This window comes from Pecten maximus, chromosome 16, assembly GCF_902652985.1.
Source record: "Pecten maximus chromosome 16, xPecMax1.1, whole genome shotgun sequence".
Lineage (NCBI taxonomy): Eukaryota > Metazoa > Mollusca > Bivalvia > Pectinida > Pectinidae > Pecten > Pecten maximus.
Window position 1 is genome coordinate 2,123,460 of NC_047030.1, and position 19,815 is coordinate 2,143,274.

A 19,815-nucleotide genomic window follows, 5' to 3' on the forward strand; every position below is an offset into this window, starting at 1 on the left:
AATCCCATCTCTGACAATGAAATCCCATCTCTGACAATGAAATCCCATCTCTGACAATGAAATCCCATCTCTGACAGTTAAATCCCATCTCTGACAATTAAATCCCATCTCTGACAATTAAATCCCATCTCTGACAATTAAATCCCATATCTGACAATTAAATCCCATATCTGACAAAGAAATCCCATCTCTGACAATTAAATCCCATATCTGACAATTAAATTCCATCTCTGACAATTAAATCCCATCTTTGACAATTAAATTCCATCTCTGACAATTAAATCCCATCTCTGACGATTAAATCCCATCTCTGATAATTAAATCCCATCTCTGACAATTAAATCCCATCTCTGACAATTAAATCCCATATCTGACAAAGAAATCCCATCTCTGACAATGAAATCCCATCTCTGACAATGAAATCCCATATCTGACAATTAAATCCCATATCTGACAAAGAAATCCCATCTCTGACAAAGAAATCCCATATCTGACAAAGAAATCCCATCTCTGACAATTAAATCCCATCTCTGACAAAGAAATCCCATCTCTGACAATGAAATCCCATCTCTGACAATGAAATCCCATCTCTGACAATGAAATCCCATCTCTGACAATTAAATCCCATCTCTGACAAAGAAATCCCATCTCTGACAATGAAATCCCATCTCTGACAATGAAATCCCATCTCTGACAATTAAATCCCATATCTGACAATTTAATCCCATCTCTGACAATTAAATCCTATTTCTGACAATTATAAATTCCTTCTGACAATTAAATTCCATCTCTGACAATTAAATCCCATCTCTGACAATAAGCATTTTTGGCAATAAGCTTCAGACAAATCATTAGATTTTAGGTCAGTAGAAATATTAATTACAAATGCTATTTTCTTGTCTTACAATAAGCTCGCCCATTAACACAGACTTGAAGTGAAAAGTCAATGTTTTAGCATTATTTACATGTTAAATCTGAATACTAAAATTTTTGTATAATTTGATAAAATTTTCAGTTGATTACCATTTCGTTTTTTCTTCGGGTAAAAGTTAAAAAATAAAAAAAGGGTAATACTTTTGTTGGGGAAAGCAAAAATGGAAGAACAGAGCTATAGACTTCTGTAAGATATGTAAAAAAAGTCACACTTGTAAATTTTGAAATATAGCAGTAATGGTGGTACAGTATAAATACATAATTTATAGTCTGCAGAACTCCACCATCTGTGCTGCTGTCCAAACGCCTGTGTAAATGGCCTACCATCAGGTAATACAAACAAATGATATACAACACATTGAAATTGTATTGCAATGTTGCTATACATATAAAATTCTGGTGTAAATTGAAAATAATAATAATTATATAATTATATATTGTATATATGTAACACAGGTGCCTGTGTTTTAACATCATATAATTATATATTGTATATATGTAACAGGTGCCTGTGTTTTAACTTTATATAATTATATATTGTAGATATGTAACAGGTGCCTGTGTTTTAACTTTATATAATTATATATTGTATATATGTAACAGGTGCCTGTGTTTTAACTTCACATATAGAGGACATCTACCAGTGTCTTCAGTAATACCAAATATATTTCACGAGTGTGACTAATATTTTGATATTTTCCACTCGTGCTACACATGTATTAATTTGTGACACTTTAATAAAATAGATTGTATTCGATTCAATTTTTGTATAATATTGTATTGTATGTAATGTATTGATAACATGTAGGTTTAGTATACTCATTAATCTGTTTTTGTGTTTGTTTCTGTTTCAGAACTGCCGCCAGATTCTCCTAAGGCAGACATTTCTAAACTCTTGGTGATTGTAATAGTCAACCTGGGGGTCTTACTACTGGCCAGTGGTGTCGGTGTCATGTGTTATGTGAAGCGAACGCACCTTCAGTTCTATTCCAAACTACCAGGTAAATATCATCTCTCATCAGTAATGTAACAGATTACCCTCACCTTCAGTTCTATTCCAAACTACCAGGTAAATATCATCTCTCATCAGTAATGTAACAGATTACCCCCTAACCTGGCCCCTATGTATTTTATTGATGAGGGGAGTGGGGGTATATCTTTGTGACCTAGGGACAGATTGATTTTATTGATGAGGGGGGTGGAGGTATATCTTTGTGACCCAGGGACAGATTGATTTTATTGATGAGGGGAGTGGAGGTGTATCTTTGTGACCCAGGGACAGATTGATTTTATTGATGAGGGGGGTGGAGGTATCTATGTGAGCCCCTGGACAGATTGATTTTATTGATGAGGGGAGTGGAGGTGTATCTTTGTGACCCAGGGACAGATTGATTTTATTGATGAGGGGGGTGGAGGTATCTATGTGAGCCCCTGGACAGATTGATTTTATTGATGAGGGGGGTGGAGGTATATCTTTGTGACCCAGGGACAGATTGATTTTATTGATGAGGGGAGTGGAGGTATATCTTTGTGACCCAGGGACAGATTGATTTTATTGATGAGGGGGGTGGAGGTATCTATGTGAGCCCCTGGACAGATTGATTTTATTGATGAGGGGAGTGGAGGTATATCTTTGTGACCCAGGGACAGATTGATTTTATTGATGAGGGGGGTGGAGGTGTATCTTTGTGACCCAGGGACAGATTGATTTTATTGATGAGGGGGGTGGAGGTATCTATGTGAGCCCCTGGACAGATTGATTTTATTGATGAGGGGAGTGGAGGTGTATCTTTGTGACCCAGGGACAGATTGATTTTATTGATGAGGGGGGTGGAGGTATCTATGTGAGCCCCTGGACAGATTGATTTTATTGATGAGGGGAGTGGAGGTGTATCTTTGTGACCCAGGGACAGATTGATTTTATTGATGAGGGGGGTGGAGGTATCTATGTGAGCCCCTGGACAGATTGATTTTATTGATGAGGGGAGTGGAGGTGTATCTTTGTGACCCAGGGACAGATTGATTTTATTGATGAGGGGGGTGGAGGTATCTATGTGAGCCCCTGGACAGATTGATTTTATTGATGAGGGGAGTGGAGGTGTATCTTTGTGACCCAGGGACAGATTGATTTTATTGATGAGGGGGTAGGGGTATATCTATTGATAAATTTATTTTATTGATGAGGGGGGTGGTGGTATATCTATGTGACCCAGGGACAGATTGATTTTATTGATGAGAGGGTGGGGGGTATATCTATTGATAAATTTATTCTATTGATGAGGGGGGTGGTGGTATATCTATGTGTTTTATTGATGAGAATCACTTTTATTACAGGTATACAACAGCCGGCTATTATTCAGTACCAGTTGGGTAGTATTGAACAGAAAATGGACGGCAGGATATCTGATGGAGCCCGACCCTCAGCCTTCCGCGACTATGAACTAGACAGTTCCAAAGCGGAGAAGAAGTTCCTCATCCCAGTATTGGACGACTGTGTTATTCCAAGTCAGGAATTAGAATTGGCTCAGAGGTATGGGTCATATTTCTGTAGGTCCTGATATGAGTAAAGGGCAAAAGTATTATTCTTATAATGTGATCATTTTATATGGTACAGGGTGAGAAATAATCAAACATCCCACATCATAAACAAGGAGATTTTGTAGTAGGTGTGTCATGTTCACAAGAACCAGTTCAATTTTTTTTTTTTTTCAAATTTTGTTAAGTTGAAAACCAGTTTTAGGTGATAACAGTTTGTTTTCTCTAACAGACTTGGAGGGGGTGTCTATAGACACACATGTTGATATACTATTTTCTCTAACAGACTTGGAGGGGGTGTCTATATAGACACACATTGATATGTTATTTTCTCTAACAGACTTGGAGGGGGTGTCTATATAGACACACATTGATATGTTATTTTCTCTAACAGACTTGGAGGGGGTGTCTATATAGACACACACATTGATATGTTATTTTCTCTAACAGACTTGGAGGGGGTGTCTATATAGACACACATTGATATGTTATTTTCTCTAACAGACTTGGAGGGGGTGTCTATATAGACACACACATTGATATGTTATTTTCTCTAACAGACTTGGAGGGGGTGTCTATATAGACACACATGTTGATATGCTATTTTCTCTAACAGACTTAGAGGGGGTGTCTATATAGACACACATGTTGATATGTTATTTTCTCTAACAGACTTGGAGGGGGTGTCTATATAGACACACATTGATGTTATTTTCTCTAACAGACTTGGAGGGGGTGTCTATATATACACACACGTTGATATACTATATTCTCTAACAGACTTGGAGGGGGTGTCTATATATACACACACGTTGATTATCTATATTCTCTAACAGACTTGGAGGGGTGTCTATATAGACACACACATTGATATGTTATTTTCTCTAACAGACTTGGAGGGGGTGTCTATATAGACACATGTTGATATGTTATTTTCTATAACAGACTTGGAGGGGGTGTCTATATAGACACACACGTTGATTATCTATATTCTCTAACAGACTTGGAGGGGGTGTCTATATAGACACACACATTGATATGTTATTTTCTCTAACAGACTTGGAGGTGTGTCTATATAGACACACATTGATGTTATTTTCTCTAACAGATTTGGAGGGGGTGTCTATATATACACACACGTTGATATACTGTATTCTCTAACAGACTTGGAGGGGGTGTCTATATAGACACACATTGATATGTTATTTTCTCTAACAGACTTGGAGGGGGTGTCTATATAGACACACATGTTGATATGTTATTTTCTCTAACAGACTTGGAGGGGGTGTCTATATAGACACACATGTTGATATACTGTATTCTCTAACAGACTTGGAGGGGGTGTCTATATATACACACACGTTGATATACTGTATTCTCTAACAGACTTGGAGGGGGTGTCTATATAGACACACATTGATATGTTATTTTCTCTAACAGACTTGGAGGGGGTGTCTATATAGACACACATGTTGATATACTGTATTCTCTAACAGACTTGGAGGGGGTGTCTATATATACACACACGTTGATATACTGTATTCTCTAACAGACTTGGAGGGGGTGTCTATATAGACACACATTGATATGTTATTTTCTCTAACAGACTTGGAGGGGGTGTCTATATAGACACACATGTTGATATGTTATTTTCTCTAACAGACTTGGAGGGGGTGTCTATATAGACACACATGTTGATATACTGTATTCTCTAACAGACTTGGAGGGGGTGTCTATATATACACACACGTTGATATACTGTATTCTCTAACAGACTTGGAGGGGGTGTCTATATAGACACACATTGATATGTTATTTTCTCTAACAGACTTGGAGGGGGTGTCTATATAGACACACATGTTGATATGTTATTTTCTCTAACAGACTTGGAGGGGGTGTCTATATAGACACACATTGATATGTTATTTTCTCTAACAGACTTGGAGGGGGGTGTCTATATAGACACACATGTTGATATGTTATTTTCTCTAACAGACTTGGAGGGGTGTCTATATAGACACACACATTGATATGTTATTTTCTCTAACAGACTTGGAGGGGGTGTCTATATAGACACACACGTTGATATACTATTTTCTCTAACAGACTTGGAGGGGGTGTCTATATAGACACACGTTGATATACTATTTTCTCTAACAGACTTGGAGGGGGTGTCTATATAGACACACATGTTGATATGTTATTTTCTCTAACAGACTTGGAGGGGGTGTCTATATAGACACACATGTTGATATGTTATTTTCTCTAACAGACTTGGAGGGGGTGTCTATATAGACACACATGTTGATATGTTATTTTCTCTAACAGACTTGGAGGGGGTGTCTATATAGACACACATGTTGATATGTTATTTTCTATAACAGACTTGGAGGGGGTGTCTATATAGACACACATTGATATGTTATTTTCTCTAACAGACTTGGAGGGGGTGTCTATATAGACACACATGTTGATATGTTATTTTCTCTAACAGACTTGGAGGGGGTGTCTATATAGACACACATTGATATGTTATTTTCTCTAACAGACTTGGAGGGGGTGTCTATATAGACACACATGTTGATATACTATTTTCTCTAACAGACTTGGAGGGGGTGTCTATATAGACACACATTGATATGTTATTTTCTATAACAGACTTGGAGGGGGTGTCTATATAGACACACATGTTGATATGTTATTTTCTCTAACAGACTTGGAGGGGGGTGTCTATATAGACACACATGTTGATATGTTATTTTCTCTAACAGACTTGGAGGGGGTGTCTATATAGACACGTTGATATGTTATTTTCTCTAACAGACTTGGAGGGGGTGTCTATATAGACACACATGTTTATATGTTATTTTCTCTAACAGACTTGGAGGGGGTGTCTATATAGACACACATTGATATGTTATTTTCTCTAACAGACTTGGAGGGGGTGTCTATATAGACACACATTGATGTTATTTTCTCTAACAGACTTGGAGGGGGTGTCTATATAGACACACATTGATATGTTATTTTCTCTAGCAGACTTGGAGGGGGTGTCTATATAGACACACATTAATATGTTATTTTCTCTAACAGACTTGGAGGGGGTGTCTATATAGACACACATTGATATGTTATTTTCTATAACAGACTTGGAGGGGGTGTCTATATAGACACACATGTTGATATGTTATTTTCTCTAACAGACTTGGAGGGGGTGTCTATATAGACACACATGTTGATATGTTATTTTCTCTAACAGACTTGGAGGGGGTGTCTATATAGACACACATGTTGATATACTATTTTCTCTAACAGACTTGGAGGGGGTGTCTATATAGACACGTTGATATGTTATTTTCTCTAACAGACTTGGAGGGGGTGTCTATATAGACACACATGTTTATATGTTATTTTCTCTAACAGACTTGGAGGGGGTGTCTATATAGAGACACACATTGATATGTTATTTTCTCTAACAGACTTGGAGGGGGTGTCTATATAGACACACATTGATGTTATTTTCTCTAACAGACTTGGAGGGGGTGTCTATATAGACACACATTGATATGTTATTTTCTCTAACAGACTTGGAGGGGGTGTCTATATAGACACACATTGATATGTTATTTTCTCTAACAGACTTGGAGGGGGTGTCTATATAGACACACATGTTAATATGTTATTTTCTCTAACAGACTTGGAGGGGGTGTCTATATAGACACACATTGATATGTTATTTTCTCTAACAGACTTGGAGGGGTGTCTATATAGACACACACGTTGATATGTTATTTTCTCTAACAGACTTGGAGGGGTGTCTATATAGACACACATGTTGATATGTTATTTTCTCTAACAGACTTGGAGGGGTGTCTATATAGACACACATTGATATGTTATTTTCTCTAACAGACTTGGAGGGGGTGTCTATATAGACACACATGTTGATATGTTATTTTCTCTAACAGACTTGGAGGGGTGTCTATATAGACACACATTGATATGTTATTTTCTCTAACAGACTTGGAGGGGGTGTCTATATAGACACACATTGATATGTTATTTTCTCTAACAGACTTGGAGGGGGTGTCTATATAGACACACATGTTGATATGTTATTTTCTCTAACAGACTTGGAGGAGGTGTCTATATAGACACACACGTTGATATGTTATTTTCTCTAACAGACTTGGAGGGGGTGTCTATATAGACACACACGTTGATATGTTATTTTCTCTAACAGACTTGGAGGGGGTGTCTATATAGACACACATTGATATGTTATTTTCTCTAACAGACTTGGAGGGGGGTGTCTATATAGACACACATTGATATGTTATTTTCTCTAACAGACTTGGAGGGGGTGTCTATATAGACACACATTGATATGTTATTTTCTCTAACAGACTTAGAGGGGGTGTCTATATAGACACACATTGATATGTTATTTTCTCTAACAGACTTGGAGGGGGTGTCTATATAGACACACATTGATATGTTATTTTCTCTAACAGACTTGGAGGGGGTGTCTATATAGACACACATTGATATGTTATTTTCTCTAACAGACTTGGAGGGGGTGTCTATATAGACACACATTGATATGTTATTTTCTCTAACAGACTTGGAGGGGGTGTCTATATAGACACACATTGATGTTATTTTCTCTAACAGACTTGGAGGGGGTGTCTATATAGACACACATGTTGATATGTTATTTTCTCTAACAGACATGGAGGGGTGTCTATATAGACACACATTGATATGTTATTTTCTCTAACAGACTTGGAGGGGGTGTCTATATAGACACACATTGATATGTTATTTTCTCTAACAGACTTGGAGGGGGTGTCTATATAGACACACGTTGATATGTTATTTTCTCTAACAGACTTGGAGGGGGTGTCTATATAGACACACATTGATGTTATTTTCTCTAACAGACTTGGAGGGGGTGTCTATATAGACACACATGTTGATATGTTATTTTCTCTAACAGACTTGGAGGGGGTGTCTATATAGACACACATGTTGATATGTTATTTTCTCTAACAGACTTGGAGGGGGTGTCTATATAGACACACATTGATATGTTATTTTCTCTAACAGACTTGGAGGGGGTGTCTATATAGACACACATTGATATGTTATTTTCTCTAACAGACTTTGAGGGGGTGTCTATATAGACACAAATTGATGTTATTTTCTCTAACAGACTTGGAGGGGGTGTCTATATAGACACACATTGATGTTATTTTCTCTAACAGACTTGGAGGGGGTGTCTATATAGACACACATGTTAATATGTTATTTTCTCTAACAGACTTGGAGGGGTGTCTATATAGACACACATTGATGTTATTTTCTCTAACAGACTTTGAGGGGGTGTCTATATAGACACACGTGTTGATATGTTATTTTCTCTAACAGACTTGGAGGGGGTGTCTATATAGACACACATGTTGATATACTATTTTCTCTAACAGACTTGGAGGGGGTGTCTATATAGACACATGTTAATATGTTATTTTCTCTAACAGACTTGGAGGGGTGTCTATATAGACACACATTGATGTTATTTTCTCTAACAGACTTTGAGGGGGTGTCTATATAGACACACGTGTTGATATGTTATTTTCTCTAACAGACTTGGAGGGGGTGTCTATATAGACACACATGTTGATATACTATTTTCTCTAACAGACTTGGAGGGGGTGTCTATATAGACACACATGTTGATATGTTATTTTCTCTAACAGACTTGGAGGGGGTGTCTATAGAGACACACATGTTGATATGTTATTTTCTCTAACAGACTTGGAGGGGGTGTCTATATAGACACACATGTTGATATATTATTTTCTCTAACAGACTTGGAGGGGTGTCTATATAGACACACATGTTGATATGTTATTTTCTCTAACAGACTTGGAGGGGGTGTCTATAGACACACATTGATATGTTATTTTCTCTAACAGACTTGGAGGGGGTGTCTATATAGACACACATGTTGATATGCTATTTTCTCTAACAGACTTGGAGGGGTGTCTATATAGACACACATGTTCATGTGTTATTTTCTCTAACAGACTTGGAGGGGGTGTCTATATAGACACGTTGATATGTTATTTTCTCTAACAGACTTGGAGGGGATGTCTATGGAGACACACATGTTGATATACTATTTTCTCTAACAGACTTGGAGGGGGTGTCTATATAGACACACATTGATATGTTATTTTCTCTAACAGACTTGGAGGGGGTGTCTATATAGACACACATTGATATGTTATTTTCTCTAACAGACTTGGAGGGGGTGTCTATATAGACACACATGTTGATATGTTATTTTCTCTAACAGACTTGGATGGGGTGTCTATATAGACACACATTGATGTTATTTTCTCTAACAGACTTGGAAGGGGTGTCTATATAGACACACATTGATGTTATTTTCTCTAACAGACTTGGAGGGGTGTCTATATAGACACACACGTTGATATGTTATTTTCTCTAACAGACTTGGAGGGGGTGTCTATATAGACACACATGTTGATATGTTATTTTCTCTAACAGACTTGGAGGGGGTGTCTATATAGACACACATTGATGTTATTTTCTCTAACAGACTTGGAGGGGGTGTCTATATAGACACACATTGATGTTATTTTCTCTAACAGACTTGGAGGGGTGTCTATATAGACACGTTGATATGTTATTTTCTCTAACAGACTTGGAGGGGGTGTCTATATAGACACACACGTTGATATGTTATTTTCTCTAACAGACTTGGAGGGGTGTCTATATAGACACGTTGATATGTTATTTTCTCTAACAGACTTGGAGGGGGTGTCTTAAAAAACATTGATATGTTATTTTTTTAACAACTTGGAGGGGGGGCTATATAGACCACTGTTTTATGTATTTTCCTAACAAATTGGGGGGGGTTTTTATAGAAAACCCTGTTTATGTTTTTTTCTAACAAAGGAGGGGTGTCATATAGACCGTTTAATGTTATTTTTTAACAATTTGGGGGGGTTTTTTGAGACAACTGTTATTATATTTTTCTAAAGACTTGGGGGGTGTCTTAAGACAACATTGTTTTATTTTTTTAACAATTGGGGGGCGTTTTATAGACCCCCATTGAATGTTTTTTTCTAACGCTTGGAGGGGGTGTCTATTGACCCATGTTGAATTTTTTTTTCCTAAAAAGCTTTGGGGGGGGTCTTAAACACCATTGATGTTTTTTTCTACCAACTTGGGGGGGGTTTTTAATGCAAATGATGTTATTTTCTCTAACAGCTTGGAGGGGGTCTATTAGACCACCTTGAATGTTTTTTTCTCTAACAGACTTGGAGGGGGTGTCTATATAGACACACATGTTGATATGTTATTTTCTCTAACAGACTTGGAGGGGGTGTCTATATAGACACACATTGATGTTATTTTCTCTAACAGACTTGGAGGGGGTGTCTATATAGACACACATTGATGTTATTTTCTCTAACAGACTTGGAGGGGGTGTCTATATAGACACACATTGATGTTATTTTCTCTAACAGACTTGGAGGGGTGTCTATATAGACACGTTGATATGTTATTTTCTCTAACAGACTTGGAGGGGGTGTCTATATAGACACACATGTTGATATGTTATTTTCTCTAACAGACTTGGAGGAGGTGTCTATATAGACACGTTGATATGTTATTTTCTCTAACAGACTTAGAGGGGGTGTCTATATAGACACACATTGATATGTTATTTTCTCTAACAGACATGGAGGGGGTGTCTATATAGACAAACATTGATATGTTATTTTCTCTAACAGACTTGGAGGGGGTGTCTATATAGACACACATGTTGATATGTTATTTTCTCTAACAGACTTGGAGGGGGTGTCTATATAGACACACATTGATATGTTATTTTCTCTAACAGACTTGGAGGGGGTGTCTATATAGACACACATGTTGATATGTTATTTTCTCTAACAGACTTGGAGGGGGTGTCTATATAGACACACAGTTGATATGTTATTTTCTCTAACAGACTTGGAGGGGGTGTCTATATAGACACACATTGATGTTATTTTCTCTAACAGACTTGGAGGGGGTGTCTATATAGACACACATGTTGATATGTTATTTTCTCTAACAGACTGGGAGGGGTGTCTATATAGACACACATTGATATGTTATTTTCTCTAACAGACTTGGAGGGGGTGTCTATATAGACACACATTGATATGTTATTTTCTCTAACAGACTTGGAGGGGGTGTCTATATAGACACACATGTTGATATGTTATTTTCTCTAACAGACTTGGAGGGGTGTCTATATAGACACACATTGATATGTTATTTTCTCTAACAGACTTGGAGGGGTGTCTATATAGACACACATGTTGATATGTTATTTTCTCTAACAGACTTGGAGGGGGTGTCTATATAGACACACATTGATGTTATTTTCTCTAACAGACTTGGAGGGGGTGTCTATATAGACACACATGTTGATATGTTATTTTCTCTAACAGACTTGGAGGGGTGTCTATATAGACACACATTGATATGTTATTTTCTCTAACAGACTTGGAGGGGTGTCTATATAGACACACATGTTGATATGCTATTTTCTATAACAGACTTGGAGGGGGTGTCTATATAGACACACATTGATATGCTATTTTCTCTAACAGACTTGGAGGGGGTGTCTATATAGACACACATGTTATGTTATTTTCTCTAACAGACTTGGAGGGGGTGTCTATATAGACACACATTGATGTTATTTTCTCTAACAGACTTGGAGGGGGTGTCTATATAGACACACACGTTGATATGTTATTTTCTCTAACAGACTTGGAGGGGGTGTCTATATAGACACACATTGATATACTATTTTCTCTAACAGACTTGGAGGGGGTGTCTATATAGACACACATTGATATGTTATTTTCTCTAACAGACTTGGAGGGGGTGTCTATATAGACACACACGTTGATTATCTATATTCTCTAACAGACTTGGAGGGGGTGTCTATATAGACACACATGTTGATATACTATTTTCTCTAACAGACTTGGAGGGGGTGTCTATATAGACACACACGTTGATATGTTATTTTCTCTAACAGACTTGGAGGGGTGTCTATATAGACACACATGTTGATCCTATTTTCTCTAACAGACTTGGAGGGGGTGTCTATATAGACACACGTGTTGATATGTTATTTTCTCTAACAGACTTGGAGGGGTGTCTATATAGACACACGTTGATATGCTATTTTCTCTAACAGACTTGGAGGGGTGTCTATATAGACACACATGTTGATCCTATTTTCTCTAACAGACTTGGAGGGGGTGTCTATATAGACACACATGTTAATATGTTATTTTATCTAACAGACTTGGAGGGGGTGTCTATATAGACACGTTGATATGTTATTTTCTCTAACAGACTTGGAGGGGGTGTCTATATAGACACATGTTAATATGTTATTTTCTCTAACAGACTTGGAGGGGTGTCTATATAGACACACGTTGATATGTTATTTTCTCTAACAGACTTGGAGGGGTGTCTATATAGACACACATGTTGATATGTTATTTTCTCTAACAGACTTGGAGGGGTGTCTATATAGACACACATGTTGATATGTTATTTTCTATAACAGACTTGGAGGGAGTGTCTATATAGACACACATTGATATGTTATTTTCTCTAACAGACTTGGAGGGGGTGTCTATATAGACACACATGTTGATATGTTATTTTCTCTAACAGACTTGGAGGGGGTATCTATGGGGACACACATGTTGGACATTTGAATGGTACCAGGGTTGCTGTCAGTCGAATTACAATCAATATCCATGCTAACCAAGTCAATTCAGAGGTGCTGACATTTCTGAGGGAGGAAGTCTGGTTCTTGAGGTGAGTTATTTATTGTCACTTTAATAATGTGATCAATCAATTGAAAAAATAATTGGATAAAGATTTAAATATAAGATTTTTTTTTTTTTTTTTTTTGTATTATTCAAAACCCTGGAGTTAATTCATCACATGAAACGGCTGGCGAAGGACCCATCGATCCAACTCGTTGGGTCTATCTTTTAAATATCTCAAAATAATATTGATGTTTCTTACTCAGGAAAATTAACATGTAAAAAGAAATCAAATTCACCACGGTAATACTCGAGTTATTAAAAATTTCTGTAGAATCATACATATTTGTTGGACTCAAATATTGTAATATTGTTTAAACCTTGTTTTGTGGACACTTGATCATGAATTAGTGGTTTGATACTCATAGATCCACTTTAGTGACTGGTGACAAACAACAATATGTATGAGTTTGTGATTTAATATGACATCTTGGTTATTTTGAAATGTAGATATTTAATCCAAAATCATACAAACCAGGCATCAATACATCATATTATGTATTCTTAGTTTACGAATAAACAGATTTGACATTTAGACAAAGAACACAGCTACAATGTTTTATAATAAGCTTACTTACCTGACAATGCCTCGTTTATAATCTCCCATGTCTATTGTCGTAGGTAATACACATTTAATTCTATTATCTGGGGATATAAAGCCTACCCATGGCAATGACCTTGAGTAAGAAATTATGGGGCTTATTACAGGATCAATATGGTATCTGTTATAATCCAGTGTTTTGTTGATATTTATATGCAAATGATTAGCTTGCCCTTTTATTTGGAAAAAAACAGTGGCTAATATTGTGACAATATATATATACATAGAGAATACAAAATCTTGTGTTGCCATTAAAAGAGCTTATCCTGACAGAAATCAATCCTGACTTACTCAACTTAAATCAGTCATGGATATGATAGGTTTTGGCAGAAATTGTCCTCATCATTTAAAAATATTGTCCTTGTGTTGTGCCTATATACATAGATTTCATGGTCACTAGAATACCAGGTGACTAGTTGATACGGCAGGGGAATTGGATGTCCGAGGGGAAAAGAAGGGCGGGGCTGGGGGTACATACGTCTGATGTTCTCCCCTTTACAATTTTGACAATTCTTTTGATATTTTATATGAGGCTAACTAGAAAAATAACAGCAACACACACACACAGTCCCCAAATTACCTGTCAACCCAGACTGTACCACCTACAGCCAGTGTAGAATGCAAATGCAGATTCAATGTCACAACAATTTTGATTCAAACAGCAAAGATTTTGTTATTTTTTATTTTCTCATTTAGATAAAAATAAAATGATAGTAGACGTACTGATCTTGATATGGTTGTAAGATCTAAGAGTGAATATCAATGTTGTCACTTCTTGTCGTGATCGTGTTGTACTGATCCGAAACATCATGTCTTTCCTTTCAGTCGTCAGCGACATCGTAACATTGTGTCGATGATGGGTCTGTGTGTTGACAACAAACTGCCGTACATCATTTCCGAGTTTGTACATGGAGAGAGTGTGAAGTATTTTATACAGCATCGAGGCACCTCTCTCACCTGGCCACTCAGGATCAAAATCGTAAGTTAGCTAGCTACCGTTAGTCTACCGTAAAATTCTATATCTGATAAAAATAGCGAGCAATGATTAGATTTTAACATGTTGGGTATTCAAAGTCAATAGAGAAAAATCTTGATTGTTCATCTCTTGGGAGACAAAGTACAAGGATAAACTCTTGTAGGATACAGAGAGTAACGAAGATGGGGTACGTACCATTTGACACCGGGTTCCTGATTAGTACAACATAAACATGCAAAAAGAAAACGCTAGTCAAAATTTCATACTTGACTCGACGCGGGTCAACAGTATGAAATTTTGACTAGCGTAAAACGAGGGTCTATACGGACGGAATAAAACACCTAGGTGGGACTAAATGGGTGTTCTTGGGTAAATAAATATCTCATTTATCCATATATGTAAGGTAGGTGTTATGTCACACCCGATTTTATTGTATTTGCACCAGATTCTTAGCGACACCAAATGCATGGTGTCAAAGAATTCCACGTTTTCATATAGTAGTGCGCTCTGGCCCTACACCAGACATGGTGACAGGGCCAGAGAAAACTCGGGCTAACCTGAATGCTGCTCCGGGATTCATCCTCTGCTCTACTGTTTCATATTAAGTGTTTGTGTGGGGCAGACATTACCTACTCCTACATGTACATGGATTTTCTGCGGGTATAAACCACTTTGGCGATATAAGATTTATTCAGTTATGCAGATGTTGTGTTTGTGAATTGATAACAACAGATAAACAGGGGATACACACATGTCCTGAGATCATGAGCATGTACGTTAAAAGTCAAGACTATAGGTGACATTACTAGCTCAAACTAGCGTGAATTTCCCTTTAACCTAGTGGTAGGATGTTTGCCTTGAGAGCGAGAGTTTGGTTTGTTTTTGTTTAACGTCCTATTAACAGCCAGGGTCATTTAAGGACGTGCCAGGTTTGGAGGTGGAGGAAAGCCAGAGTACCCGGAGAAAAACCACCGGCCTACGGTCAGTACCTGGCAACTGCCTCACGTAGGTTTCGAACTCGCAACCCAGAGGTGGAGGGCTAGTGATAAAGTGTCGGGACACCTTAACCACTCGGCCACCACGGCCCCTTGAGAGCGAGAGATCGCTAGTTCGAAGCCCGGAACTAGCAGGGAATTTTTCATTACTCCTTCCAATTACAGATTTGGTGCTGTTGACCACTCCAAGTGTAAGCTATAGGAGAATCAGAGGCTTCCTTGGAGATAAAGAACCTGGGTTGTGGTTGTTTTTGGGGGCAAAGACTTTGTGAAGGAGGGAGTAGTGTACAAGTAGAGAGTATAAGGTCACCTTACTACCTCAGACTAATGGGAATTTCCCTCTAGCTTAGTGGTAGAATGTTTGCCATGAGAGCAAAAAGTCACTAGTTCGAGCCCCGGCACAGGTAGAGTATTTTTCAGGGTTCTCATAACCTAATCCGTGGGCACAGAGAGATAATGCCAAGGGAGATAACTCTGTTAAAAGACAATCCAATTATACAACACCTTCCTATTACACATGGAAGTAATTGGAAGTCTGGCGTTCTGAGATGACATGTTTTACTGTATTTATTGTCTATACCACGTTTTCTTTTTCATTCCTTAGTGTCTACAGACCTCTGATGGTATGGCATACCTTCACTCTACAAAACCAACCATCTTACACAGAGACCTGCGCTGTGCAAATATTTTTATTACTGATAAAAGTATTGTCAAGGTATGATCAGACTTTAACAGTGTTATAATACTTTGTAAGGGGGTGATCGTAATCACATGCCCTGTATGTCCGTGTCTGTCAGAGCAATGCTTGTAAGGGGGTGATCGTAATCACATGCCCTGTATGTCCGTGTCTGTCAGAGCAATGCTTGTAAGGGGGTGATCGTAATCACATGCCCTGTATGTCCGTGTCTGTCAGAGCAATGCTTGTAAGGGGGTGATCGTAATCACATGCCCTGTATGTCCGTGTCTGTCAGAGCAATGCTTGTAAGGGGGTGATCGTAATCACATGCCCTGTATGTCTGTGTCTGTCAGAGCAATGCTTGTAAGGGGGTGATCGTAATCGCATGCCCTGTATGTCTGTGTCTGTCAGAGCAATGCTTGTAAGGGGGTGATCGTAATCACATGCCCTGTATGTCCGTGTCTGTCAGAGCAATGCTTGTAAGGGGGTGATCGTAATCACATGTCCTGTATGTCCGTGTCTGTCAGAGCAATGCTTGTAAGGGAGTGATTGTAGTCACATGTCCTGTATGTCCATGTCTGTCAGAACAATGCTTGTAGTGATCGTAATCACATGCCCTGTATGTCCGTGTCTGTCAGAGCAGAATGCTTGTAAGGGGGTGATTGTAATCACATGCCCTGTATGTCCGTGTCTATCAGAGCAGAATGTTTGTAAGGTGGTGGTCGTAATCACATTCTCTCTACATCCCTGATTATGTCTGTCGGAGCAATGTTTGTAAGAGAGAGATCGTAATCACATTCTCTCTACATCCCTGATTATGTCTGTCGGAGCAATGTTTGTAAGAGAGAGATCGTAATCACATTCTCTCTACATCCCTGATTATGTCTGTCGGAGCAATGTTTGTAAGGGAGAGATCGTAATCACATTCTCTCTACATCCCTGATTATGTCTGTCGGAGCAATGTTTGTAAGGGAGAGATCGTAATCACATTCTCTGTACATTCCTGAATATGTCTGTCGGAGCAATGCTTGTAAGGGGGTGATCGTAATCACATGTCCTGTATGTCTGTGTCTGTCGGAGCAATGCTTGTAAGGGAGTGATCGTAATCACATTCTCTGTACATTCCTGAATATGTCTGTCGGACCAATGTTTGTAAGGGGGTGATCGTAATCACATTCTCTGTACATCCCTGAATATGTCTGTCTGAGCAATGCTTGTAAGGGGGTGATCGTAATCACATTCTCTGTACATCCCTGAATATGTCTGTCGGAGCAATGCTTGTAAGGGAGTGATCGTAATCACATGTCCTGTATGTCCGTGTCTGTCAGAGCCATGCTTGTAAGGGAGTGATCGTAATCACATTCTCTGTACATCCCTGAATATGTCTGTCGGACCAATGTTTGTAAGGGGGTGATCGTAATCACATTCTCTGTACATCCCTGAATATGTCTGTCTGAGCAATGCTTGTAAGGGAGTGATCGTAATCACATGTCCTGTATGTCCGAGTCTGTCGGAGCAATGTTTGTGTACCAGTTATCTCCTAAACTCCTGGACAGATTTAGACCATATTCACTAGATACCGTTACAAATCCTGATGATCATTGGTCAAGGTTAGAAGTTGTATGCACACATGATGACTTTTAAGGGTAGGATGGGGTATATCTATGTGAGCCCCGGCTCGCTTATTGCTTTTATTTTTCCTTGAACATCTACTATATACAATTAAGGATTTGTAACTTAATAAATCTACATTTATCATCAATTGGTTCAAACTGTGAACTTCAATGAAAGGATCCAGATGGCTTGAGTTATATATAAACATGTATTCTGATAATAGTATGGTCGGGTGGTACAATAGGTAACCACCTAGCCAACAGAGGTTTGATTACCCATTAAAGGTATGCGGTCACCTGTCTGACCTCGGTAGATTTTCTCTGGGTACTCTGGTTTCCTCTTAAAGTAATATCTTGACTCCCACTCCCTGTTATTTTATCTGGACCAGTGTGTTTGCCTTGTATTAAAACAGTCAGGGTCATTTTGAAGCAGGCTCTCCTTGTAGTAGTTGGTGACTACCCCACTGAACAACATATGGGAGGCCTGTCACCTGCCATCGAGAGCAAGGGTAAAGTGTTTTGCCCAAGGACACAACTATAACACCCCAGACAGGCTTTTTCCTGAGTTTCCTTTTTTATAACACCCCAGACAGGCGTTTTCCTGAGTTTCCTTTTTTATAACACCCCAGACAGGCGTTTTCCTGAGTTTCCTTTTTTATAACACCCCAGACAGGCTTTTTCCTGAGTTTCCTTTTTCATAGTTTCCTGAGACACCCAACATGGGTATAGGGGGCGTCGAACCAAGCACCTTTGACCTTTACCCAAGGTTACGTGGCCGGCTCTCTAAGCTAGCATGGCCCCCATCTGGCCCAATTAATCATGTGATCAATATGTTTGCATTACTTACCAGGTATAATTTGTGATGAAAATAAAAATATCTTAAATACACGTACAGTGTATCACAAAAAAAGAAAAAACAATAAAAAAAACAATAGCTTTTCTCTAACTTTAAATGTTGATGTAAAATATAATCTTTGTTGTCGAATTACATTGTTTACTCTGATTGTCGTCTTTGTTGATCACTATTATTTTGTCCTTGATTAAAACCATTGTCTCCTAACAGGTTGGAGATTTTGGCCTAATCAAACTTATACAACCATTCCGGGAGGCGTGTAAGGCGGAGGACTGTTGCTGTAAGTGTTTTAGCGAGAATGTAATGATTGTTCTGTGAGATTTCATAAAATATGGAGTATATCAATGAATTGCTGTCATATAGTACCTGTGTTAGGATAATGTGATAGATACCTGGCTTGTTCTATAATGTAATACAGTGAACAATTGTTGAGAAAAACATACTGCCAGGGTCAAATTCACCACTGGCCAACTCGATTTGCACTCTCCTCCTTCTAGAGTATAACTTCCGGTCACTCAATTTGTAGCTCTTCTGCTTCTGGAAGATCTTCTACCTCTTCCATCTCGAAGCTGGAAGATTTATCTTCCAAGTTGGCAGCGACCATGTTTAAGAAAACTTAAAAACTTTGTTTTGGGTTATGTTCTTACGGTTTACTCGATTTACATATAACGGAATGTGATCTTCTGAGA

The 19,815-nt window shown here is 38.2% G+C and overlaps 1 protein-coding gene across 1 annotated transcript in view; it reads left to right on the top strand.

Moving 5' to 3' along the window:
* The window catches only part of LOC117344520 (probable serine/threonine-protein kinase drkD), a 36,820-nt gene that overhangs the window by 12,671 nt on the left and 4,334 nt on the right, over positions 1 to 19,815 (top strand). Inside the window, exons 5-11 of the mRNA XM_033907283.1 lie at positions 1,203 to 1,263; positions 1,788 to 1,934; positions 3,268 to 3,463; positions 13,255 to 13,401; positions 14,839 to 14,992; positions 16,589 to 16,699; positions 19,337 to 19,406. Coding sequence (XP_033763174.1) covers positions 1,203 to 1,263; positions 1,788 to 1,934; positions 3,268 to 3,463; positions 13,255 to 13,401; positions 14,839 to 14,992; positions 16,589 to 16,699; positions 19,337 to 19,406 — 886 coding nt within the window. The remainder of the gene's footprint in view (positions 1 to 1,202; positions 1,264 to 1,787; positions 1,935 to 3,267; positions 3,464 to 13,254; positions 13,402 to 14,838; positions 14,993 to 16,588; positions 16,700 to 19,336; positions 19,407 to 19,815) is intronic.